Source organism: Electrophorus electricus, chromosome 6 (genome assembly GCF_013358815.1).
Source record: "Electrophorus electricus isolate fEleEle1 chromosome 6, fEleEle1.pri, whole genome shotgun sequence".
NCBI lineage: Eukaryota > Metazoa > Chordata > Actinopteri > Gymnotiformes > Gymnotidae > Electrophorus > Electrophorus electricus.
This window is the reverse complement of record NC_049540.1, coordinates 20,652,034-20,679,527: the sequence shown is the minus strand read 5'-3', so window position 1 is coordinate 20,679,527 and position 27,494 is coordinate 20,652,034. Positions and strand designations below refer to the sequence as shown.

Below are 27,494 nucleotides of genomic sequence, written 5' to 3'. Positions count from 1 at the left end.
GTACCAACCAAATGGTTTATGTATACATATCACACCCTGGAAGTTTTTTTCATTTTGAACAAATACAAAAAAAATGCATAGACATCCCTTAACTTACAGAATAAGTGAAATGACAGCTGATGAAGAATGTTTTCCAAACTAACGGAATAAACCACATGCTGTCCTTGAACTGCATGAATGAACACAAATAAGCATTTGAATACTTCCATGGAGTCTTTGCATAGAGTTGGGTACACCCCCCTTCACCTTTAAGTTCTTAAACGGTTCTTTGTCATGAAGTGAAATTGAGTGGCAATTCCACTGGTGTTCACACACAGCATTTACATCTATGTTTACATAGTAAATAGAAATAAGATACGAAATGTAAACTAGAATGTGTTACAGCTGCGTGCAATATAAATAGAATGTAAACCTAAAATATGGCATTGGGAAATGCACCTATTCCCGAGTGCTGAGGCATTGTTGTGTAAAGACTTAATACACTATTTCCAGGCAATGATACTTTACAAACTGACCTATTGCTTACTTCTCTTTGGCGAAGGAAAATGTCCTTCAAATTGAAGCCACGCTTTTTTTTAATGCATTAATGTATCAAGGCGGTGCAAGGCCACCTTTGACATTTAGATCATAATTTTACTCTGTCATATTGAACCGTTGTTAAGAATAACTTCCCCGAAGGGTGTCCATACCACCGTGGGTTTACCATTATGCTGAACAGCTGGCAACATTTATTTTTTCTCTTTAGTTTACCCGTAGGCCTATGTAAGCGCTTCCAGCTGTAGGAAATAATGAAACACGTTGGTCCACGTTTTGTGCCGTTCACCACGTTGTGTGGCCATGCTCGTTTCCAGCTTTATGGTGAATATTCGCTGAATCATTTTCCAAATAGTGGGGCTGTTTTTGTTTTGCTCTAGTTTTCAGAGGGCGCTGCGATGGATAATAGTAGGTAGAGTAACTGAAGGGCAATGGAACGAACGAAAGAAAAAAAAATAAGACCTTGTTTCCGCCCGGTTTCGAACCGGGGACCTTTCGCGTGTGAGGCGAACGTGATAACCACTACACTACGGAAACCTCGTTGGCGTAGGTCTTTGAATGTTTGTTTTTATCCGAGTAATAGTGTGATTGTTAAAATTATAGTGATAAAGTTAATTTATTTTCTTGTACTGTGTTTTGTTGCCTTAGTTTTGTTGAGGGACAGTTCTTACTTGCATGATAGAAACAGTAGTAGCTACCTAGCTAACGGTTTTGGTCAAAATAGGCCAGCGTTAAGGTAAACTACTACGGGTTAACTTTCCCTCCTTCTAATATTCACTCTCATAGTTATATGTTTTATATCTAGCTAACATAGGTTACTTATCCTAGCTAAACAGCGGTCCAAACCGAGAAACCCGAAACTAAAATCCAATTTGAAAGCTGAAACTTCAAAACTTAGGCGCCAAACACTAGAGGGCGACAGCTAAATATGTCCCTTATTCTTCATTGTCTTGTTCCGAAGCAGCTATCTAGCGTTAGCAAAAAAACACAGACTAGTCTAACCCAAAACTAGTAGCCGGTCAGGCTTTCACTGTGGTCTTGCTTTCGCGGTGAGTTGTGTTCAGGAACTCTTTCGATGACTGAATATTGTGAAAAGCTGATAAGGTCTATAGATTATTTAGATTTAATTTGTGTATATATGTAGTATTTAACTTCGCTAGCTAACCATACCCATTCAGCCCCAGGACTTGATTGGACGCTAACTAGCTGGCTAACGTTTGCTAGTTAGCTAGCTAGCTATCGTGCGATTAGGGTGTTATTTAGCGAGCTAACGCTAATTATCTAGCTAGCTAACCTTTTGTTGTTCCTCTCTCTAGCTGGCTAGTTGGTTGACTTAACTGACGTTATTCTTCAGAACAAGGTATACGCTGTTTAACTGCAAGACAGCTGGATAGCCTGCTAGCTAAGCTAGTCAACGAATTGAGACCTAGTGTGAATGAGATTGCAGTACCTAGACTGTAGCTAGCAAAGGCAAAAATAGACATGTCCACAGCTTATGACTTCCACTCTTTTGTTTGATTGTCACCTTTTTAATGTAACGTTAGTTAACTAACCTAATTAACAACATTTCAGTACGGTTTTGAAACTGAAGTTAATTCCTCGGTATGGCGCATAGCTGGAAGGGTCGGAAGTTTGAAATGCGACGTGCAAGACTCGTTACGCTTCGTCTTTGCTGTGTTGTGTATATGTTCCACATCTTCAACATCGAACCGAATAGCCACTTTGCTTACCCTTGTTGACAGTTTATCAGCTATCTGTTTACCTTTACTCTGAATATGGTGGAGAGCTTGCACGAAAAACACAACGGTAGGATAAACGTTGTAAAATGTGAGTGACAGATGGCTAGCTACTTCTGGGGTTATTTGTTTAAAAGGAGGTTGTCAAAATTGTGAGGCCGATTTGATTCCTTTATATTGGGGAAAATGAACATCTTGGACAAGGATTGGAACAAATCTTAATTGTTTATTTAATGTTTACTGTAAGCCATGCTGGACAATGAATGAATAAATAATGCATCAAACGCTTTCCTGAGTAATGTGTTCTGCCTCTATCATGTCACGGTCAAAGCATACAAGTAAACCAGCTTTGTTTCGCTTTCGGTTTGAGCGGCAGGAAATTGCGACAAGAAGAAAAAACACAAGACCACCAGAACGCTTTTTGATTGAGCGAGGCGTTCAAGGTGGTTAATACACTATAAGCAGTTGTTAAGTTTGCTCTGCTAGATGTGCAGATCATGAATTGTATACAAAATTACCATAACTGTCCAATGTACTTTGTGCTTTATTTTATAACCTTATAACAGGTTAGCTGTCCCCTGTGCTTCTGAGATTAAAATACCTTTAAGTATTGTGTATATCTTTAAGTCCTTTGCAGTGGTTAGACAGTGAAATAAAGCAATGAAAATAATCAGATTTTTCTTCTGATGTTTTTGTGTTTGCTAGGTTCATGTACTTGATGTTTTTTTTCTTACACATCTGTTTTTGCTCGTAGAGACTGTCTCCAGTTGCCAAGAAACACTAAAGGCCTCTCCTGCAGCCAACCAGTCAACTACTGTCAAACATACAGCAACCTCACCTAATCCATCAAAAATGGTGAAGATATTTGTTGGCAATGTAGCGTCAGCAACCACGGAAGCAGAGCTCCGTGCATTATTTGAGAAGCATGGTGCTGTATCAGACTGTGACATCCTGAAGAACTATGGCTTTGTGCACATGGATGAGGAGGAAGCAGCACAGAAGGCTGTGGCTGCCTTGCACAAGCACGTGCTCAACGGCTCCCGCATCACTGTTGAGTATGCAACCACCAAGGTGCGTAATGCCACCAAGATCTACGTGGGCAATGTGCCTGAGGGTGTCACAGCTGCTAAAATCAAGGAGCTCTTCCAGCCATTTGGCAAGGTGGTGGAGTGTGATATTGTGAAGAATTATGCATTTGTTCATATGCAGAGGGAAAACGAGGCCTTGCAGGCTATCAGGGAACTTAATCATTCTAAACTGGAGGGTCAAAAGATCTTTGTATCCCTCTCTCGCAGTAACCAAGCTAAAAATGGCAGAGGGGAGGAATATCTTCCTCCTCCTCCTCCCCATCACTTTCCACCCCTCCCTCCCCCTCATCCTCACTACCTTCCCCCACGTCCGCCGCCCGGTGACTACTATTCGCCCCGAGGTCGACTTCCACCTCCTCCTCTCCCTCCGCCGCCTCCCCGCGCCTACTACGAGCGGGAGGCGTACGAGAGGGGCGTTCGCCACGACCCATACGCCGCTGCCACTGCGCGTTTTTATGAGCGGGACCCCTACGACCGACGTCTTCCGCCCCCGCAGCGACCGCTTTCTCCTTCCCTCGCCTCTCGCTACTATCGCGAGCGCAGCCCTCTGGGCACTCGTCGTTCTCTCCTGCCTCCGCCACCCCCACCACCATCCTCTGCCACCTACGCCCGCAACTACGTCCGCACTGGTGCGAGTGTCGCACCTCCTCCCCCCTCCTCTGCCGCCTCGACTGCCCACTATCAGCGCTATACTCTCGGCTCAGGCTTTGATAAAGATGATTACTTGGAGGACAAGTACAGCAATGGCTTCAGCCGTGGCTTTTAAATGTGCTTTGTCCAGAGAGTCTGTAAGTCCCCGTTTCGTATTGTAGAAGGCGAGTGATCCAAGAGGGACATGTCTGCAGGGAGTTAGGAAATATTCTATGGTGGTTGTAGCTAATTCAGACAACGGGTAGAACAGTTAATACTTTATTCATTGATTTAACTATAGATTCATCTCATCTTATTGAAGGATCATCAAGTACTGAATAAAATTTACATTTGGAAAGAATTATATAGTGATTTGAAATGTACTGAAGTTAAAGGCCATATCGCCATTTTGAATATTTTTTACATACAAGATGGAGACTTTGTTTTTCTGTCAGATTTTATTTTAGTGGTATGTCTTGCATGTGTATTGGATTAGGTAAAGAAAAGTGAGACTGCTTAGGCCCCAGGGCTAATGGATGAATAGCTACTCTGTGGGCCTCTTGTTAATATTGACATTTCTCTTTATGCTCCTGGGGCTAGATAAGCTCATGAGGTCTTTATTTAACTGAAAACTAGCCCACCTCTGCATTGTTCATTTAGGAAATTTTGTTTAGTATTTAGTTATATAATATTTTGACATGTCCTGAAGCATGACCTATGACTTGCATGATTAAGAACAATAAGGCTCTAATTTGAGATCATCAGACATTAATCTCACCCTGATTCCAAAGATACACTGTCCTGTGTAGCTAGGTTTTTGTTTTTAATTGCAATTATTTATTTAGTATCTTTTTTCAGAAGTTCATTAATTTTTGAATGAAGTTCTCTTGTGGACAGATTTGATATGGGCCAGGTGATTTGAAAAACATTGTTTAAAGTTACTTTGTATGAAAGAGTTGGGACCAGTGTAAGGACAAGGAGGAAGAGGGAGGATGTAGGTAAAGATGTGGTAGTGGGCGGAGCTGGGTGCACACCAACTGATCAACAAATCACATCTTAACGGCCTACCGAATACGACATCCACTGGCCACTCATCACTTGGAAACGACACCACCTCCTAGGATAAAGCACCATCGACTAAAGGAAACTCAGAAAACAAATGAGTGACCATCCGCTGACCGTCTAAATAAACCAAAAATCTCAGGCTGATTCTTAAATTGCTACTCTGTATTTCAACGTAAAATTGTGTCCTGCCGATTAATCGTTCCCGCAGACTTTGTAGCCTTTATTGATTCTCAAGACATTTTAACGTTACGGTTCAATGGACGTGTTTGTGAAACTATTACTGAAACCCCAGTATTGTAGCCTGTCCTACTTGTGCTATTGTTTCCCTACGTTCTTTTTGTTAAAATACAATTCTGCTGAATATGTACCTCTTAAAATCCACATCTCGACTGTTGATGCGACCCGATCTCTCTATAAACTGTTCCACTCGAGCTCTTTAACGGTTGTTCGAACATAAGTCGATTTTTGTGCTTGTTTTGCTTACTTAAAATACATTTAGTTATGTGCTAGCAGTCGCTGTCTTCAAACAGCCGGTTAAATAAAACATCGACTGATCTGACTCATTCCGTAACGTTTTTCATTTCACTTTTTTTTCCCTCTTTATTTTGTTACATAACTATCTGCTGACTTTCTCGCACCCGTTAAAATTCGTTTAGTGCAAATCACCTGTTTACCTTTCTCTTGGCAAGAAAATCAAATAACAGGCTAATCTAAAACTCTCCTTTTCCGATTGATACCACAACAGAGGGGGAATGCTTAGAGGCCGAAAGGAGGCCAGATGTAGCAAATTCCAATTACTGCACCTCAACCTCTGCTATTCCACTATTGCCCCACCCTGAACCCTGGCCAAGATTAATAGAAGTAGTCCTGTCATAAATAATTTTGGTAGACAGTTGTGTTGCCTTACACAAGTTGCAGGTGAGTTAAATACACAGGTAAGTAACACTGAAAAAAATCTGAGTCTTGTGTATTTTTTTCCTTGTTACACCTTTTAAAAGTTCTAGCATACAGTATTTGTGTTTTAATGTTTGTCACTGATATGGTGTTCTGGAAATGGTATAGTAAATATAGTATTACCTGTTTTTGAAGATTAAGTATCGACTTTTAAACCAGATTTGGATGACCTTTTAATAGTTTTGGCAGTTGAGGCCTAGAAAATGAGCATTAATAGTCTATTAGTCTTTTCTTTTTTTCTTCCCTTGTCAATAGCTATGTTTACATCCAAGTTATAAAATCGCAAAAAATAGAAAAGAGCTTTTTGGGTTTTTTTCAACAATTAGAATTATTTTTTTAAATACTGGATGCATTGTTTAATTAAACAATTCTAATTTGAGGTGGGCTTGAAGCTCACTAGAGGTTTTTTCTTCATTTAAAAGAACTTGCAAGGCAGAAAATATTTGCCAAATAAAAAGTCAATTGAAACAAGTCATACCACTGATTGACACTTTCTACTTTCATCATTAAATTAGACCATGGAAGATGGTGGTACAAGTGGACTACAGAGTTAAATGGTTCTTTACCATGTCTTTCCACAGTTTGCATATGTGCTATCGCACCTTATGCATAATGTATTTGCCACCAGTGAAGGATCATATCCAATGCTGGGAAACTGGCCAGTTAGAGAGAACAGGGAATGTTATTAAAAAAAATTAAAAAATGAGAATGTGCCCAATGTTATTAACTTGTTCATACATACTGTCCATACTTCTGTAGTTGAAGTGTTTTTACAGATGTGATGTGCCTTTTTAAAAAATAAATATAGCTAAAGGAGGAGCAACATTTGGATGTAAACATAGCTGTTACAGTTGACACATTATGGCTTTCCTGTAATCATTTTGTGTATTAACATTCATGTTTACTGCTCCTGTTTTCAGCAGAGCCTGTGCAGTCATCACACAGTCAACATAAATTCAGTCTTGATTGTCTAATCTGTTGAATGTTGGGTAGTTCTTTAGATAGTTTAAACTAAAAACATTTTATCGGCAAAGGCATTTAGAGCTGTTATTGTTAATATATGGAAAATGTATAATATGCAATAAACACAAACTGTCGTGGTGTAGCATAATGCATTATATCTTCACGGCACATGTGCAATTAGCCTCAGCTGTTTAAGAACATTTCAAATGTAAATGATCAGATAATGGATAGATACTTGGTGATAAATATGTGACAAGAAATATATAGCTACTATATAGTGTGTGTGTGTGTGTGTGTGTGTGTGTGTGTGTGTGTGAGTATATATTAGTGTAATAGCTACATTTTCTGCCAAAACTTTTCATCTGTTAAAATAATGTTTACTGTTTAATGATTGGGTACCACAGAGGGATGGCAAACTGGCATGGCAAATTTGATGTAAATATATGTAAGAGTAATCAACCAAATAGTTGCACACTATTCTTAATGTGCCAATATTTACCCAATATGCATATGCAAAAAGCCTGTTTCTGCCTTTTAATATGGTCTTCTCTTGAAACTGCCATGTATTTTCACATGAATAGAACATGATCTACAAAAGGTAATAACCTGTAGATTTTTGTTTCTGATAAAAAACCGTGAATTATCCTTATCATTGTATGATCCAAATGCATGCTTTTGCTTGTTCAGAGATTACTATACTGCATTCACTAATCACCGTATGCAGGCTAGGCATGATTGTATTCCTTTTATAGCAACAGATAGCACAGTAGCATACAAAGTTTTTTACATGCAGTTTTCATACTATGCTGAACATGAATATAGGAGCTTTAGAATAGAGTATGCATGCTTAGGCACTATTGTTGTTTCCTTTGGAAGAAGTGTTATTGTTTCTTTTTGGTTGCTATTAGGTTTCATTACTTTATGGCTTAAAGGGACAGTTACCAGTTTGTACCAGATTTAAGAAGCTTTAACATATTAATTATTTTTATTGAAATTAAATACAAGTACACATGACTCCAGTAATGTTTTAGAACCTGAGCGATCTGGCGATATTATCACAGAATATTTTTATATATGTTGATATTGGCAACTTCTGTTGCTTTTATGAATTTGCCTAGAGAGCATGTTTTCATATTGTGACAGCCTTTGGTTCTGGCTTCAAAGAAACAGCAAAGCAAAAGTGTAAGAGAAGTTCTACCACTCTGTGCCATTTTCATAATGCCTCCTGGCAGATGAAACAAAACCAGACCAGTCTATTTAATTCGCCAGTTATTCATCTTACAGGATCTGTGCTTTTTGCTTTTTATATTTGCAGGCACAGAGTTATGAGTGTGGTAAAACATTTAAATAACATTTGTTTATTTAATCAGTTTTATAGCGCAAATGAATCTGCTCATGTGCATGTCAGCTCCCCACGTGGTGGTGGAGTATCGGCATTTACGTGGCATTTATGGCATTCCCTAGCAGTCTCAGAGATGTGATTGTGTGTAATGGTAATAGTTGTTGCGGTAGGTATACTTCAACTGATTTAGTTTATACAGTTTAAATAATATATCCTCAATTCCACTATGTGAAGATTGATTTAATATTGCTGTGATTTAAAAACTGAGCATACTAGCTAGGTAATATATTACCAGTAAAACTATAATTGGATGGTGCTATTAAGCCAATTTGTGGCATACTAACCCGCTGATCCGATTACCACGATGCCATTTCCATGGTATCATGATCTGCAAATTTACAAAGTACTATAAACCAATTTAAATCAAATTAGGAAGTTATTGTGACTATCAACATATTTGGATATACTTACAAGCGTATTTACTCATGTTCTAGTTATATCCTATGAACTAATAGCATTAAACCAGCTAAACAGGATATCGTTTTAAGATCATACTCATTTTAAAGAATGTAAAAAGCCTGTGTTTGTAACAACAGTTGCATCAGTTTTTTTTAATTGATAAAAGATAATACAGATGTCACAAAACAAAGCCATGCCAAAGAACTGAAAGATCTTAACCGATGACCTTGAGAGGGTTATACTCTGTTTTCATAGAAACAAGTTGCTCAGAAAGCCAGCCAATTAAGTAACAAATAATAAATCCCTCTGACATGGTAACATCTAAATTATGTTACAGAATAGTGTAATTCATAAAATATTTACTTATTATGCAGTGACATTTTAGGTAGAAAGAAAATATTGAAATTTAATTTTAAATACCAAATGTGATCATTGGAACATAAAGAAAAAAAAGAACCTAAAATTATAGGATAATCCATACCATTTTAAAATATATTTTCCCAATTATAATTATGCATGGCACAACCTCCCCAATAGTTTAATACCCCTCTGCATTTTCTCACTGATCCTAAAATTGGTCCAATCGGTCGTCGAAAGCTTTGAAAGTCACAGTCTTCAAAAGATGAAAACGTATAGCATAGTCATAGTCATGTATGCCTTTAGAGGTTCTACCAGGAAATGCTAGTCAAACTTTCCTTTATACAAATGGTTGGTACTAACAAAGACGTAATACTACACCTAAAGGTGTATTGTTGGATTGAATCAAGGACAGGCAAATTTTCGAAATTTAAAAGGTACCTTCACACCAGATATTTAGACAAAATTTCTAAAAAGAAAAAAAAAAGAAAAAAAACCAACCTAATTTTCTATCAACCTAAGACTTATTTATTCTATGTGGTCAAAGAGGTTTTCTTATCTTGTATACAAAGAAGCACATTAGAAACAGGTCACATTATGTATTAGGCACCAAAAGAAACAAGTCTAAAGAGGCTATACTGTGTCAGCTGTAATAATATGATATTAAAGCCAGATGTTTTTCAAAACTTGAGGGAATAAACATAAGGTTTGCTTACAATAAACCTTAGAGCTGATGTCATTACAAATCCAAAAAAACAGAAACAAGCTATTAGTCTGTGTACATTTCTATACCAATTATGACTACTCCTTTGTACATTTATAAGCTTTCTGTGCCTGTGTTTGTATGGAACATGTGAAATAAAGAGAATTAAACTATTTCCATCTGCTTTGGATGTCTTTTGTTCTCTAAACAGTCTATTGTAGAAAGTATGGGCTACATTCTGCAGGAGCATGTATGTGGATGTTTTGGTTCTGCATTTTCTACTGGCACAGACTTGTGCCTTGTATATTTCATGGTCTACCACGTATTATACATTATTATAAGTTAATTATCTGCCAACTTACTGTTCATGAAATCAAGTTTTAAATGTCCTTATGAAACAAGTTTGTTTTATTATTGTTATTGCATGCATGTATGTATAATAGTAGTAACAACAAAATTAAAAGATACAGTAATAGTAGCAACAAAAATAAAAGGTAACTGAGCATTTTGGTCTCAGATTTTTTTGAATGCATTTCTCAGAAATTTAACTGCTCTTTCCCATTTAACTACACTGGGTGCCAGAATATTGTTACTGATTGAGACTGATTGCAGCATATGTGAATGTTGAAGCAGGCGTTCAAAATAAGCAAGTGCTGAACTTCAGTAGAATTACTTCACACGTGTTTATTAATGACCTAAACAATCTGAGACAAAATCCTACACAATCACTATGATAATTATATCAAAATCACATATATGTATACAATGTTTTTAATATAGCTAAGCAGCATTTCGTTGTTGTCTGATGGAAACTATACAGTCTGGATAAAATTCTATTTTTTCAGCTGCACTAAAAACGACCTGGTTAACTAACCGCTAGCTAGCTGCTTTGCAGTTTTTTACTACCATTGTAATTTGGACATATTTCAGTACAAAAATCAAAGAGGTCTTAAATGACATTTATAAAAGACTTGCATTACATTTTATTTTGATAGCCACTGCTAAGGATAGTCAGATGTATGCTCACATTCAATACATGATATCTTAAAAGTAAAAATTACTGAAAGTCGACATAGGTTTTTTGTTTTTTTTGTTTTTTTTTTGTGCAATGGACACCGACAATTTGCAATGAATCATGTTACATGTACTAGTATTTGTATACAGATACTTTATTTCAGTATTGTTCTTTAATGTTAAAATCAAATATGGGATCTTTGTCTTCTTCACACATGTAATGATGAACTTAGCCTTTAGTAGCACATTTTTCAGATGCGCAGCACTGCAGCCTCAGTTACTCTCAACTCTGCAACAGAGATTCCACTCTTGGGTCTGGGCAGTACAAGCTGCAGGGCCATGAACAGTTGTACCAGTCCCTTAGCACTGCCGCAGTGTATGGAAAATGAAAGTCACCTATGGCAGGTCATCTGGGACCTGCTGCCCCAGCGTGGCCTCTCGTGTGTGGATGTGTTCCTCATCAGCAAGCTTGGACCAGAAGACTAGGGTCCTGGGGCCAGAGAGGGCTGTTTGAGGAGCCTGGAACAGTTGGCTTGTGAATACATAAACCTTTATCTGGTGCACTGGTCTTGGACTGCGGGCTTAGGGCCAAGGGATACACTTTACTCGCAGCATCAAGCACAGAGCTGGACTGTCTTGGAGGAGTTTTTTGCTAATGGACAGTTTAAGGCCAGAGGAATCTCCAACTATACTGCAAGGCACCTCTGGGAGCTGCTTAGGAGTTGCTGTGTTCCTCCAGCAGTCCTGCAGATGGAGTGTCATCCTAAACTTGTTCAAAGGGAACTGAAAAATATATGCAAAGAGAAACGGCACAGTCCTGCAGGAGCCGGGGATGACAGATGTGGCTGCAGGCTGTGGCCGCAGCCCAGCCCAGGTGCTTCTGAGGTGGGTGGTTCAGCAAGGCATCTCTGTTCTGCCCCGTTCCTCACAGCTACCAAGGGCACAGGAGAATGCCAGTGTCTCTGACTTTGAGCTTAGTGAACAAGAAACGAAGAAACTAGGGACCCTGAACAGTAAATCAAGGTGTTGTGGGAGAGATTCGACCAGTATTGCTTAGCTTAGATAGTGCCATTGATGGTCAGATCTTTTAGATTACTCATTTAAAAATCTGGCCAAAGAAGTAAGGCCTGATTAGTTAGTGACATATGTCAATACAGAGTCACAGATGTTTCTCCACTGCATATATGGAAAACTTGGTGATCCGAGTCTGTTGTAGTTGTTTTTGAATGTAACATTTTGTCTAAAGTTTTAAAACTGTAGAACGGGATATCATCTCATGAAACCAGCAATGTAGGGAAAAACATATGATGCCAAAAATCTTTTATTTTTGACCACAAATCATAAATGAAAATGTATACAAATTCAACAAATTAACATTTAATTAATTACACACAAAGAAGTAGAAATGTTTACAAATAGCTTCTAAAAAAACAAATACCCATATAAATGCATTTCAAGTAAGGTATCAGCAAAATGCCTGATGGCAGTACATACTACAGCACACAGCATTTGTTGTCTATTTGCAGTAATTTGCTTAACCACAGGTTTGGCAGAAAATGTCTCTTCTTTTGCATGCAAGGCAATTTACCCTACAGCTAAAGCCAGTGCTGTGCATATAAAAGGCAGTGGACAGCATACAGTTCAACTGTCAGGATATTTGTACATGAAAGAGGGACACTAATGACATATCCTAAACACTTTTCATTCAGGGCTTCTGTTGATGTCTTATTAAAAGATGTATAGCATGACTGGACATTCACAACAGTAACACTTTGAATAAATGAAAAGGAAAACCCTGAGACGGACCTGACCAAATGAGAACAATACCCGCATCATCGTTAATCACTACTAAGCATTACTTCATTCACAGATTGATTCACTTTTGGAAACTTTTACATTTTGCCACCACTTGAATCTCAATACTACACAAATTTTAAAAGATGAACATCTATAAATTATTTTATAAAATACATCATAGAACCATATATCACATTTCATACCAAATATTCATTTAAATGTAACAGATTATAAGTCATTCTTAAATAGGGGCTTTATTTAGGATCAGAATATATGAGATTGTCCAGTGTTGTCCACAACTATGAGAGATTGTCATTTAAGATTGTCAAATTGAAGTAACAAAAATGACCCTTTACATCAGTTATTGCCATGGTGTTCTTGTACTTCTAAGCACTAGTTTGGTTGAGCACTTTGATAAAAGGGCCATACTTGTGCCAAACATGACCAGCCTTCATCTATCTGATTGTTACTTCATCTTTCTGTTTTTCACTGTTTCCCTGGTGTGGTGCATGAGATTTACTTTCTTCCTTCCTCTTCCTTGGAACGCCAAAGGAAAGAGAACCATCCTTGGTTGGTCTGCTTCTGTGACAGTTTCCCAGGGCTGCTCACTCTTCTTATCTCCTGGAAAGTAAGGTTACAGAGAGACACAAATAAATAATACTGTGGGAAATTCCAACTGTGCACTAATGGAGCAGACACTTTGTCAGGTGTACATTGCTCTGTATAGGAGTGCACTATCTAGTGTCCATTTGCCACCCTGAACAGTGTATGCTCTGTCTGCCAGGTCAGAATGTAACCCTAGTTTTTCCTTCTGATGACCTTTAATGGAACACACCCCTTTGTCCAGCCAGGTGTCAAACTCATCGCTCATCCTCCTCAGTTGCCGTCCATATTTCTTGGCTTTCCATAGTGCAGCAGGAGCAGACTGGGATCGGCCACGGAATGGGGCTCCTTCACAAGCTCCTCCACCCTCTTCTGCTGACACTCCATCTTGGGACTCAGTGTCTTCCCAGTGGCTCACTGTGTATGCCTGGGACTCGGAGTAGAGCCGCACACGACCCCCGACCTCTGATAGGCCAACAATAAGGGCGAGCAAGTGTTAACACCATGAACTTTACAAATGATCAATGTGTGCCATTTTAAAGAATTAGGCTTCCTAGCTGATGCAGATGTTCATTCATACAAGTAACTATTCTTAGGTTTTGTCTGCTCAGTAATCTTGGTTATGTGGCTTATGAGGCCTCTGTGAGAATGTGGCTGGCTTGAACCTGTTGCTGTGTTGTTTGGCATGATGTGATGATTGCTGATTCGAGGGGAGTCATCACTCTCGATTGTCTCTGACCATCTTGATTCGTCTTGGTCATCCAATGCACTGATGTCATCTCTTTGACCACATGGTGCCTTTTCCATTGTGAAAGCTGGTGACAGTGAAATATTACGCTCACGTCGATGTGTATAACGAATTAATAACTGGCCTAGTCACTAAAGATTTAGGTATACTTGTAAAAAAGTATAATTAAAGTATATTCAACTAAGTTACACAATGCATATACACAATAGGAATAGTTATAAACTAGGATCAAATTAAGACAGCAATTAAGCATTATATAAAGTCTTGATATAAATGATGAGTAGTTAGCTAATCTAACTCATTATGTAAAAATCAAGGTTAAAAACAGCTACCTACGTTACCTGTGACTCTAAAAGGATTCCAGCACGATGTGTTCGAAGGTGTCTCTCCCTCTTCACGCAGTCTTTTGGCCTTGATTACTTTTTTATAATCCTCGCGAGTAAAATTCGCTTTCCTCAATCTCAACAAATATTGATTGTGCATGGCATGCGACACACCCAAATAACAAAAGCTAACATGGCTAATTGTCAAGTTTAAGGTCTAACGGCGTTATATCACTTTCTAACGTTGACATCGTTGACTCAAAATAAAGAACCAAATATAGCCCTTTCCGAGACATTTAGTCAAAATGATTGTCTTCGCTTTTAAAAATTACTACTGATTAATTTTCCACCCCTTTGTGGACACGGCAGCAGCATATACGATGATCTCATATCACTCCCGATATTGTTGTTGTCTATAGTCGTATGCTGTGGAGTTTCACCTTCTACCCAATGAGGTGCTAGTGTGCTCTTTAAACCGCCAATCAAGCCACGCTGCTAGGGCGTTTTGAGGAGATCTTTTATGTAACGTCACTGTTGCGGTAGGGGTTCTCAAGCGCGTGCCGTCTCGTGACTTGTTTACTTGCAGTGCGCTTAGTAGTACGCGCGTAGCCAATTAGCACGAATTGCAACGAACCGAACATTAGTCTTGGAAACGTGTCGAAGTGTGCATGACATTTAATTAAGGTTTTGCTTTCTCAAAGCAATGGTCAAAGACACAGACATTCCACAGTTAATTTAAAAATATTGAGTTGTCCTCAGCTTTTTGTTTCTTATTGTACTTATAAGTCCGTTAATATGTCCGTCAGTTTCTTAAAATTGATTTTCGATTCTAACGACTAGACCGAAATGAACAATGGGCATTGGCCTCTTAACTTTCTGCCAGCGTTTCATTTTGACGGTTTCTCTTTTTGATCCGTAGGTGGCGAGAAATGTCCGCGGTTGAATATGCTATGTCGCTGTTCACATTCCTTTATTGACTATATGGAGCCCGTAGAATAAGCTGGAAGCAGATGTTTGACAATGAGCCTAAATGGAGCGAAGAGACTCAGTACGAGAACGTAGCCTAGATAAGGACTTCTGATCATCAGAAACCTGTTACACTTAAAAAAAGAATTATTTAACACATTGTTTTAAAGTAGCAATAAGTCTAGCAGTCTCCATGGGGCACTTTTTTTTTTCCAAGTAATGATCAGTTTGCAGCACGATGGCTGACAGTGAGAGCAGCCGGAACCGTATTGCAAGCATGCTCATTCATTAGTACTGCTATTCATCAGTATGACTCAACATCCAGGAGTTTAAAGTTTGGTAGCTATGTTTTATAGACATAGATAGCAAATGTCATGTGTCCCCACTGTTAAACCTTTGGTATAGGGAACACAGCCTACATGGATGACATGGTCAATATAACCTAGATAGCTACAACAAGTAGATACAGCAATCTAGACCAACTAGTACCATTAACTACAATAGTGTCCTTGGTTCTGCATGCAAGCTACACGTTTGGCACCTTATATAGTCAAGTGAAATGACCACATACCATGAAAATGGTTTACCAAGCTAAAGATGTTCTGCTTAAATATGTTCACTTGACTTATAAAGGCCTTGACAATTTGCTGTTGAGTTAAAAGTGCAATGAAGTAGCAAAAACAAAGGTACACAAAAGCACTGATCCCACAAACTCAGTCCACATCTACACAGCTACAATAGTATTTCACAATAAAGTAAGGCTTATTACTTTGTCCCAAGGTCCTAAAAGAAACCTAAAATCCTGAGAAGCACGATTGTTGCCCTTCAAATTTAGAGGTGTTAGAGGTGGTTGGTTTCAAGGGTTTTAGGTCTTGCTGAAGTGACTTTAACCCAAAGAATTCCAGAGGATTGGCTTCAGAAATGTACTGGCAAATAGACCTTTCTCTTGTCTAAAATCACATACACAATCAACTACCACATTATATTTGTAGTAATTTTATTTGTAGTTTTATTGGTATTGCCCTTTAAAATAGGTTTAGTACAAAATCTTTAAAACATCCAGGCCACTAGCTGTCAGTAGGCCTATAACTGCAGTTTCATAATGTGAAGAAGTATAATTGGAAAAATGACTTATTGCTCATTTAAATTTACCATATTGCTATACTGCTATTCAAAGGAATAACTCCTGATATGTTCTGATATTTAACAACAAAAGCACAAGCAGGCTGATTCTTTCTTGTTGGTATCAATAATGCTTTTAGGTTGGCCTCAGGCTTGCATAGAATAATCACAGAACTTTAAATTATTATGAATCCATTAAGAACTGCACTGGATAACAGGGATTTTGTCAGTAGTTGTCAGTTTTTCAAGACTCAAAGTAACTCTCTGTATATTTATGTACACACACACACACACACACACACACACACACACACACACACACACACACACACACATATGTGTGTGTGTGTGTGTGTGTGTGTGTGTGTGTTTTATTGTGACACATAGGCTATATATATATATATATATATATATATATATATATATATATATATATATATATATATATATATATATAGCCTATGTGTCACAATAAAACGATAAAAGCTTTTTTCATCAGATAGGTGATGATGCTGTTGTTGAGCATCCAGGATCACGATCGAAAGCTTAAGCTTTTAGTTATAACACAACAAGGCACAAGGCTATTCCCCACAAAAGCTACTTCACTCAAGAATGCTGTTTAGGTTTCTTCTGTTTACATACATTTTTAAATTAAATTGTATTTGCCAGAAACCAAGACACACTTTGACATAATGTATTATTATTAATTAACATATACCATACTTCGTTTGTTTTTAAAATGACCAAATGTGTTCCATCAACGACCCCGCCAGTTTGATTCATTAAGCTACTGACCAATCGTCATGTCTTGTTTTATTAGTGGGGCTCGGGCATGCTACGGTAGGTCCTGTCCCCTCCCCTCCCTCTGCAGTCCATGCCACCGAGAAATGCCGTTTTCGCACCTTGGCTCAGTTCCCTATCACATCCCACCTGCCGACGGACGGGGTGAAAGGGAAGCGGGCAGCTTTCGTTTACACATCTTTCATCTTCTACCGCTCAAATCTCCCCATCCTCCACGGCTTGTGCGCGTGGCGGATGCTGACGCGAGCGCCTAGCCAGTTTCTTTTCATTCAGTTACCAGCACTCGCGCACTCCCGCTGGTTCCGTCGCGACCATGCGTGGCTCTGATAGTTCTCCTGGTATGCTCTCTCTCAAAGAAATCTCCTTCGATTTGAATTCCAGCGCTACGGGGAAAGCTATTTTTTGTATATGTTGCGTTGCTTTGTTTGAAAAGTAATCGCTCGTCAAGTAGCCATATTTAGTTTATATGCCATTTTGGGAATCGCAATCTTAGACTGCAGTTGACATCTCCAAACATCTTAATCTGCCAGTGACCAATTCCAATTTTCTGTTATATTTACTACAATTAACAAGGAAAACAAAGGTTTAATAGTGGCTTAACTCCAGTAATATTTAGCTCTCTAACACGATATTACCCCAAGACTTTATTGTAAGGAAGATAATTTTATCTTATTGTCTTATATTTTGTCTTTTTTTTAAAAACTTTTTTTCTTACCTCTTCGGCTTCCAAATTATCTGGATTTAGCATATACACGTTACTTCCTTTTGTATTATTTGAAGAACTGTTGTAACAGGAAAACGACGTTGACGAGATTCTGCGCACCAACGATGCTGTTTTGAGTAGTGAGTTGTGAGCATCGCAGAGGTGACTCGCAGTAAATTCCACCACGGCAGACCGCGCTAGAGGAGCTAGAGGAGCCAAAGGCGAGTGTCGACCAGAATCCTGAAACCGTAAGTGCAATTAAATGTCTACAATAGCTTAGATAGATTTTTATTCACACTTCTTGTTCCGTGGCCACGTTTTTGACTTCCCGCAACAAATGACTGCATGCAAACCGTGTCAATTGTGTGATTTCACGTGCAACCGATAAGACGCCTTAAGTTTAAGAGAAAAAATGGATATGTCGGATAGCTGTTAAGGAATGATAGCGCCTTTCTTGTGTCATTCGTTTTGAAATCCAACAGTTCGACCATATGTTGTCTCTATGTTGAATAAATGCTTGTTTCTCACATAAAACCATGAGTCACTGTTAAAGAATCTACATAATGAATAATGTATATTGCTTTATTTTAAAGTGTAATATCTCTTTTTGCAGGGTAAAGTAATATCACAGCCCAAACTAGAGTGACCAGCGTTACCAAGATGAATATCTGATAACAAGAATAATAACCTACTCCATTCTAACTCAAGGTGTCTAAAAAGCAGGTATTTACACTATCATCTGTGAAATGATGTAACGACACATTGGTGTAACCTAGTCTTTAACTGAATGATTCCTGAAAAGGTAAATAGTAAGTCTTTTAAGTATGTCTTGTAATGAGCCTAGAGCTAATGCCATATGTATATTTTCAACTCTCTAATCCTGTGCCATTTTTAAAGTGGCTACAAGCACAGTTCTCATGGAAACGCTCTCCTACTCCCACTATAGAAACAGCCCACCTGTTTCATATAAACACATTCAGATGATACCAGCATATTGTGATCTGTAGGGATACCCTTTCCCTTCCAAAGCCTTCTGATGCAAACATCAGAAAACTAGTGACAGTACACATCTAGAGACAGAAGTTCAACAAATATTTTATGCTATACTAGATAGTTTGAGATTATTTTATATTATTTAAGCATACAAGTCCAGGAAAGAAGACAATTTTGACTGAAAATGAATTGTGGGTTTTATCTCTGTAGTAATGGGCACTTAATGTTGCTCTTCAATTCACACTACACAATATGAATATGCAAATGTAGTGTTACTAGGTTAAGTATTCTGTTCACACTTTACATAGATGTTTGTGTCCTCTGTTTTAGCTCATAAAATGACAGCTATTTATGTTTAGCCTTAAAGATATGAGTAAAAGAAAGAAACAGACTGTTTACTCAAACTGTGATCTACTATTGACAGTGATTTATACCCTGAGTAGTCCAATCCTACAGTGGAAGCCTCTTGCTCTTTCCCACTATTTTCTTAGTTGCTATAAAATGATTTTAGAGAATGAGTTTCAGGCAGCCTTTTTTATATATGCAGAGAAAACATACAGCACTGCCATGTAATTTTCGTTATCAGTTTTATGTGTTATCTGGACAATACACTGATCTGAGTTCAGCACTAGCTGCTGTTGTTGTAGAGGTTGATGTGGTCTCCTGTGGTTAGAGCTCTTGCTTTAGCAGGCTTTATGTCCTCTATAATACTAAGAACCACTGCTCATGACATGAGCTAATCTTGATGTTCTGGTAGACTGTGAATAATCCCACTCTTGCTCAGGGCAGAATTCCAGAAGTGGTTTGTTTTCACCAGCGCTATGTTAAATTTGGCAGCCTAACTTCCATTAGCCTATTGTGCAGAATTTGTCATCAACATGCATTAGTTCCAGTGGGCTGTGGAGCCTGTAAGTGTATTCTGACAGGCTTTGAGTTTCACTGAGGGTGCTTAAGTTTTGAAAGTAATTTCAAGAGAGTATACCTGTTTGGATGGGTACAGCTTCTTTTTTACTTTTTGCTGGGTTTTTTTTTTTTTTTTTTTTTTGCAGGGCTGATGTTTTGGTGTGCTTTAATGTTTGTGTCAGATCCACAGGCCCTGCTGTGTCTGGTTCTCTGTTGCGATGTGTGTGGGTTGTGTCTTTGATATCACTGTGTCTGATGCACTGTCAAGATTTTAGGCCAAATGACTCTTGATATATTGCTTCTCTGTCAGCTTTGCCAGCATTATTAGTCCAGAGCCACCCAAGCCGTATTTGTATTCTACCTCTTACACAAAGTACTGTCAGCCCATTAAGATGGCCAGCTCTCATCAGGTGAGCTAGTTGCCCCAATTAGTCTCTTTTGCTCCATCTGTCTGGGCCAAAATGAAGCTATTATTCAAATAATAACCGTATTTTGAAATATGATTTTAGACAGTATTTACAAAACAGTGTTTTTTCTTTCTTTCATTTTGCCACTATAATTTCTATTTCATCTTTAAATGCCTGTGCAGTTATTGTGACATATTCCCGTACATAGTCAAGCCTTCTTTGGTCTTTGGGTTGCAAATTTAGTTTCAGGTTTTATATCTGTGTGTTGCTGGGGCATTTTAATCTCTTAACGGAGCTTTTAAATGTTCTACTGGGTTCTTGCTAATTATTTGTTCTTTGTAGATTCTTTGTGAATCTCTCTCATGTGGTCTTCTCCTCCCTTCTATGTTTCTCTTCTCTCACTATTTTTATAGTTATTGGGTTGGAATTCAAACCTGCGTTTTCGTATATCTACTTTTGATATGTTTGTACATTCCCAAATGAATGCTGCAGCTGGCTAATTAGAAAGTTGCATTAATAATGTATTGTTTTGCTTATGATTTTGGCAGCCTCCAGTAGTAATCATTGGCTTCTCCTCTAAATATTGTGCTGTTATTGTATACTATCTGTCAAAGTCATACACTGTCTGGCCAATCACACAGTGCAGAAAACAGCACGACCCTCTCAGCCTACACAAGTGCCTCACTGTGATTCTGGGTTTTACACAATGAAACACATCCTTTCTATATTGAGGTCCAGACCTCAGTTTTGAAGTGTCTAGGAACATTTTGACACCTGTTGGCAAAACATCCCTTTGCATTAGATGCTGTATCTGAATTACTGAATGTGTTAAAGGGAGAAACTCTTAGAAGGATTGTAATTGTTTGTCCAGGATATGAGATGCAGAGCCTGGTCAGTGGTTCATGCACTTCATGAATAGCTGGTGTCGAGTTGCTATCCATGGTGCTGAATCTGCATGGGAACAGATTATGTGCAGATATGCCTAATGCATGATTATTGTCTTGTTTTTTGTGTAACAGTTAATTAAAGTGAAATGAAATATTTATTTAGGCATTTTTCTCTGCATGATTGTTGGGATGAAGTGATGCATGTACTGTTAGCACTCTTTGTGCTATGTGATTATTATGCTATGTTAATCCAGCAGCTGTGTTGGGCCACTCTACAGGGTGAGGTATGTGTATATGACCAGTCTCTTAGTGGAGACTGATCGATCAGTGAAGCAGCTGTAGCTTAGTGATTGTAGACTGCTGCGGTGACTTTGGAGCAGGAACAGAACAGTGCTGGGTCATTGACTTCTCAGCTTCACCTTAACGAGTGCAAAAGGTGTCAGAAGTCTTCACACTCTAACGCTGCACAGTTGCATACCTAAAGAAGAGGTCTTTTCCTTCTTCACTGTCTTTCCTTTTCTCTCTCTCTCTCTCTCTCCCTCTCTCTCTTACAGTAGAGGAATGCTTGGGGTTACAGATGCAATATGTGCTCCCCTCTGCTCCCCCTGCCTTCATTTACTGTTCCTGCATGTAAATTAGGAAAAGCAATATTTTCTCACTTCTCACCCCACCTACCTCCATTTTTCTTTCTCTCTCTCTCTCTCTCTCTCTCTCTCTCTCTCTCTCTCTCTGGCATAGTGGTGCTGCAGCATACCTCTTCACGGGTTTCCACACATGACTGGACAGCCTCTGTGGGTCTGCACAAAACAACCCCACAGGTCCTAAAAACACCCTTACTTAGCAAACTTTGCAACATGCAAATAGAGATGCACAACTTTCTATCAGAGTCACATGACACATGCTTGGTGGTCATGAATACCATGTTTGTTTTTGGTCTCAGATAATGACAAGCATATGGAGATATGCATCTATATATTGTTGAAAGAGCATACATTTTCACTTAAAACTACTCACAACAGACACGAAGGATGATTTTACCCATAATTACCTAAGCAAATGTAAAAGCACTTTTGCTGTGATGGTCTTTGCCAAGCATATTGCTTTTTCCTTGGCTAAACATGACCGTGTGCACACTTGCTGCTGCACTTTGCAATTATGGAATTAAATAAACGTAGATTCAAGATGTGTCTCTGACCCAGACATCACTGTGAATTCCAGTGTATCTGCAGTGGCATTTTGCTTGTAGTATGTATTTGTGTATTTATATGTAAACAAGTGGGCTTTGGGGGTGAGTGCAAGCTTTATAATGGTGATGGGGTCACCTGATGACATCACAGCTCTTCATTTAGGCACACATAGAAAGCTAAACAGAAAATACCAGTCTGGACACCCCAGGGCAAATGTCACAATCCCTAAGGAGCTTGGCATGAATGATTAAAAATGAGAAATGTGTTATTTTATCTGGCAAAAGCAATATACAGCCCACTGAGGCTGAGCAGCAGGTGACCTTTCCCAAAATGCTCAGCCTTGCCTTTAGGTGAACAGCTGGCACAGACAGTTTGAGTCTAATGAGGACAAAGCTACCTGCTACCAGAACACAGGCTCCCAGATTGACTAGTACTGAGTCTGTTGAGTGCAGTTCACTTTAGTTCAGCAATGAAATGCCTGTTTGATGAGGACATTGACTGCAGTGTTGATGTGATGAGGGTGATTATGAAACAGAATATTGCAGAAATTGGCCCACTGAGGAAAGTCAGTATTCATTGCTCTGCTGTGGGATATTTCATATCTCAAGTCATCTTGCTTGAGCTGAATGTTTACTAGATTTTCCACAAAGTCCCCTTTCCTCCCCCCCATCTCACAGCACCTCCCAGGCAATAATGTGCCACACTCATTAAACAGGTTTTGTGACTGTGTAATATTTTCTGCAAGCTGTCAATGGGGGAGCTATTGCCGGCTGACGCCTAGTGTTCATCAGGGCCAGAGAAAATGAGACAAATAGGTGAGGTCTGGCAGCATGCTCCCAAAGTCTGCTCCACAGCCCCAGCCATGCTGGAAGGTCCAGGGGTTTATGTGTGCGCGAAGGTCCGCATTATTCATTTTAAACACAGGAGCCTCCCTCTACATCTATAGACCCACCCCCAACCAGCAGCAGGCACAGTGACAAATGCTTTATAGTGAACGGATGGATGTTTTTTCTTGTGACTAAGTCCACAGTTCCAATAACATGTGCAGGCCTGCACGAAAGAAAGAAAGAAAGAAAGAAAAAAAAAAAACACCAACAAATGCAAGCTGTCTACCATCAGCCAGTCTGCTGTTTGAGATTATTTAGGACATGAAGAATGTTACCACGTAGCATGTGCTATGAATATCAATGAATATTATCCGACTGCAGACATGTGGGGGAAGGTGCAGAGGGAGGGTGCGTGACAGCGCCGAGCATGGGCCGTGTCCAGGGCTGGGGAAGCTTCTCCCTTTCTGCAGCACTCCCTTTCTGAGAAGCAGCTGCCTGTTGCCTGAAGTGGCAGGTCCTGCCTGTGTAGTGGCTGGTTGTTGGTCCAGGTGCCAGACAGAGAGCTGGTTCGTGACAGAGATCTGTGGCCATGCACACAAGCACGTAGCTGCAGACAGCGAGGTGAGCTCACCACGCGCATTTAGACCGGGATTGCGCTGATTCACACCCAGTCATGTGGAACTGGAAGAGAGAGAGAGCAGCCGCGGTTGGGTTTTTGCATGATGTATGACAACCGTACATAAAATCAGCGGGTTTGCCTATTTCATAGGCCGTGATTATTATTCATAACCATCATCACGCAGCCAGCTTTTGCCATATATGTTGGGTTTTTGTGCTTAAGTGTTTGAACACGCATGTAAAGCCTCCTGTGGTACTGCCTTTCTGCCTGCTTCATCTCTCTCCACCCGTCTGGGGCCTCAAAGGCAAGAAACCCACTGCGCTATATTCACGTCCCCATTTTCCCACACATGCTCTCGTGCTCCCTCTCTAAATCCTCCATTTCGGTTCACTCTCCTTCTTGTCCTTTGGTACATAATGTAAATAAAGGGACAACCCAGCATCACTGGGAGAATGTCAGAAAGTGAGGATTACAGTCTCAGTCTGTTACACAGAAGGTGTTCCTCAGGCATTCTGAGCAGCATTTCTCAGTGAACTCTGGCAGGGAGGGCATATTCCTCTAAACAAAGAGAGACAATACAAATCAGCTAGTTTTGTGAATGGGCTGTCAGAGTGTGGATTGTCTCAGCCGTAATAAGAATGGAAATGACCAACTCATCCCTATAAATTTGGCAGTGCATTAAAGTGGACATAGGCCTGGCTGAATGCTCAGTTCCCATTACCTTGACAAAGTGTTGTTATATACTGCACACCATAATTCTGCCTAAAGGCTGGTTTTATGCATCCTTTCAAATATGTTTCTGAAGCCCTCAGGAGGCTGGAAAGGAACTTTGGATGTGGCCGAGAGGAGGCACTTTTAGAAAAGTCACTTCATGGAAGTGAAAGCTCTGAACGTGTCACCCGTGTGCACTGCTATTGGCCAGCGGTGAGGCGTGAATGGGGGCGAGAACTTTGACTTTGCTTCAGTGACAAGGACCTGTCTAAGATGGTGTGCTCCTGCCTTCACTACGGAGAGGCCAAGCCAGAGCATCTGCCTCTCTGTTAAAGCATGCTGCTGTTCTTCTGAACAGACAGCTGCAACTCTCAGCTATCGTTGGCTGCTGCTTACTACCCAAATCCGAATGTCACCTGTTCACTCCTACAGAGCTGTGTAAGCATGAAAAGCCTTTTCAAATCAAGCTTTCATATGTTGTTCAGGATTGTCTGCATATCCAGCCCTGCAGCCACACTGAGAACTATCATGCATGGATTTTATGTTTTCTTTCTTTCTTTTTACTACTGTCCACATCCTAGTCGCAGTAGCACGGACTCCTGCACCCACACAGCTCTCTGTAGAGACGTGCCAGCCAACGCTGCTCTGCTTCTGGACCCCTGTTCACCTGCTCAGTTTAATCCGTATCCCAGCGTCTGCACTAAATGACCTTTGCAACGAGTGCTCGCATGGCTATTTCACTTTTCGCTTTCGGTCTTCTGATGAATATGGCTTGTTTGTTTTTGGTTTGTGCACATGTGTGGGTCTTGCATGTGATGTCATCACTTCCATCGCGTGTTCGCATGCTGGTCCTTTCAGCCAGCCGCATGTGGGTCTCTTAGATACATGAATGTGAGCAGTCAAGGTAAAAAGAGATAAAATATATATATATATAAAAACACTCAGAACTGAGCCTTGACATAATCTCGGTTGGAAAATGGCCGCTTCTGATGATACATATTATTGACCTCCCATCTATTTGTGGTACTCTCATGAGTTATTTCTTCTTTATGAAATAACGTCACCTTATTCTGATCATTTTGTTGGAGCCAGCTCTGTTTTTCCTGTCCACTGTTGCCAGTTATGTGTGCGCACATGGGACGTGGGTCCCCATTACCTGCTCCCAGCTCAGCAGTCGAATGCACCTCTAATGATGACATATGATGCTGGACACATTAAAACGATGTCAGAAAAGCTTGGCTTCCTTCCATCGCAATTACAACAAGGTGCTAAGGAGGGAGCGTCTGAGGATCGGCACGCAGAGATGACAGAGTGGGGAAGGCCTGTGTGGTTCCTGCCCACGGCGGGGAGGGGAGGGGAGGGGAGGGGAGGGGGAGGGGCGTGGTAATGGTGAAAGACAGGCGCCTCTCCTGTTCTTAAACGGCTGCGTAACCTCAGGTGTAACCTGCTGCCTGTCTCAGTTCATCAGCTACTTGAAAAGATTTAGCCCTGTGCTGCTGGGCTGTGTATGTGTGGTTGTGTGTGTGTGTGTGTGTGTAAGAGGGTGTGCCTGTGTGTGCATGTGTTGCCTTCCACTGTTCCCAAATGTAACCCCACTGCTGACCTGTGCTGACTCTAATGGATGACTGTTTTTATGATTGCACAGACATGGGTGTTTAGCGACCGGGCTTAGAATTACAGCGGAGGGAGCAGTTGAACAGCGGTCAGCATGGCTTCATATTGGCACTCCCGTTATGAACTACAGGGGCTAAACGTGGCGCTACCCCATATCCATAACTGCTCCCATAACTGCTTCTAAAGGCTAGTAAAAGCCAACGTCAGCCTTCTGTTTTTGCCTGCCAACATTTCATTTGTTGATGCTATTTAAACTTCTCCTATTTAGAGTTAATTCTAGTTTTCATTCCTGTTTTAAAAAAAGGTGCTAAATCTCCCTAGCTCTAATGTCAGGGCTGCTCTTCTGGTGTGAGGCTGGAGGCTTTGCACGCTGACTGATTGTTCAGTTGGCCTCAGTGACTCAGCCAGGGAAAAATGAAATGCCATTTAATTTCTCTTTAACCCTGCCCTCCTGGCAGCACTGTTAAACTCCTGCTCAATTAGGATGGAAGGAACAGCGCTCAAATACTGATGGTACTCAAGTATTCAATAAAATGGAAGGAGGGAGACAGCATAAATATTGACCGCATCAGCCCGCCTCGAAATTGTCCTGGCGCGACCCTCCGACAGCGATGCAGGCGCACGTCACACCGTTCGACCTGAGACGTCCGCATTTCACCGCAGGACAGAAGACGGCCCCGTTACTGCGATGAGTGTCTCAGTGAAGAGGCATGACCTTTTCTTTATTGCGTATTTGTATCTGTAAAACGAGAATTGGGGCAGGGTTGGGGTAGAGGTGTGGCAGAGTGAACGAAGGCACTGATGGTGGGGAGGGAGGGGCCTACCAGTGCGGAGAGGTGAAAAGGAGGACAATGAGCAAGCCCGGCTTCTGGGAAGAAGCACAAACGCACACCCCTGTTCCTGCAGTTCTGCTGTTACTAGCACAGCTTTGGCCTTCCCTGCTTCAGCACCAGAGTCCAACTGCAAGGGGCTTTATGATTGATCAGAGTGGCGGTAATATATTGCAGGAAATACATGCATGCATGTTTCCAGGGGTGAGGTTTGGCCGGCGTGCGGTCTAGAAACCCTGATTTCAGCAGCAGGGTTCCCGGAGTTTCACCGGTCAGCGCTGAGCTTCTGACGCTGACACGTTCAGACCAGGGTTGGTATTTTTCAGATTTGCTCCCTCGGCAGCACACAGGAGCTGCTACAGATCATGTTTCTCTGTGGGATTATCTCACCTCATCACCCGCTATTCTTCTCTGACTTCTTCTCTGACTTCCTGTGACAGAAGTTCCTCTATCTCTGTCTCCTCTTTCCTTTGTTCTGCTGTCTCACTGCCTGTCTCACTGCCTGTCTCACTGCCTGTCTCACTCCCTGTCTCACTCCCTCTCTCACTGCCTGTCTCACTGCCTGTCTCACTGCCTGTCTCACTCCCTCTCTCACTGCCTGTCTCACT

General features: G+C 40.4%; 4 protein-coding genes and 1 non-coding gene across 10 annotated transcripts in view; 3 read left to right on the top strand and 2 right to left on the bottom strand.

The window, feature by feature from the left end:
* Nucleotides 1-998: 998 nt before the first annotated feature.
* trnav-cac lies at nucleotides 999-1,071 on the bottom strand. The gene has a single exon. It is a non-coding gene; the product is annotated as a tRNA-Val (tRNA).
* On the top strand, nucleotides 1,026-10,005 carry zgc:77262 (uncharacterized protein LOC402952 homolog). 2 transcript variants are annotated; one of them, XM_027023863.2, is made up of 2 exons: nucleotides 1,026-1,080; nucleotides 3,025-10,005. In XM_027023863.2, the coding sequence occupies exon 2, from the start codon at nucleotides 3,123-3,125 to the stop codon at nucleotides 4,122-4,124; it is 1,002 nt and encodes a 333-aa protein (XP_026879664.1). In that variant the 5' UTR covers nucleotides 1,026-1,080; nucleotides 3,025-3,122; the 3' UTR covers nucleotides 4,125-10,005. The 2 variants fall into 2 exon arrangements, with proteins under 2 accessions (XP_026879664.1, XP_026879663.1); XM_027023862.2 differs by lacking the exon at nucleotides 1,026-1,080 and adding an exon at nucleotides 1,496-1,583.
* Nucleotides 10,006-11,100: 1,095 nt separating this feature from the next.
* On the top strand, nucleotides 11,101-11,902 carry zgc:110782 (uncharacterized protein LOC541358 homolog). Its single transcript, XM_035527115.1, is given in 4 exon segments — nucleotides 11,101-11,164; nucleotides 11,167-11,225; nucleotides 11,227-11,651; nucleotides 11,653-11,902. Coding segments are annotated over 4 exon segments (798 nt in total).
* Nucleotides 11,903-12,224: 322 nt separating this feature from the next.
* bada (BCL2 associated agonist of cell death a) lies at nucleotides 12,225-14,742 on the bottom strand. Its single transcript, XM_027023828.2, has 4 exons — nucleotides 14,335-14,742; nucleotides 13,911-14,060; nucleotides 13,478-13,710; nucleotides 12,225-13,263 (listed from the first exon to the last, which is right to left on the bottom strand). Exons 1-4 carry the CDS (start codon nucleotides 14,474-14,476, stop codon nucleotides 13,159-13,161), a joined length of 630 nt encoding a protein of 209 aa, XP_026879629.2. The 5' UTR covers nucleotides 14,477-14,742; the 3' UTR covers nucleotides 12,225-13,158.
* A 2,573-nt stretch (nucleotides 14,743-17,315) lies between these two features.
* The window catches only part of slc8a4a (solute carrier family 8 member 4a), a 43,953-nt gene continuing 33,774 nt past the window's right edge, over nucleotides 17,316-27,494 (top strand). For 3 of the 5 annotated variants that reach the window (XR_004776199.1, XM_035527380.1, XM_027023836.2), the window contains exons 1-3: nucleotides 17,316-17,543; nucleotides 17,986-18,156; nucleotides 18,522-18,631. The gene's annotated coding sequence lies outside the window, so the exon portion shown is untranslated. Of the gene's footprint in view, nucleotides 18,157-18,521; nucleotides 18,632-27,494 lie in introns of all 5 variants that reach the window. The other 2 variants (XM_035527379.1, XM_027023834.2) reach the window with 2 other exon arrangements.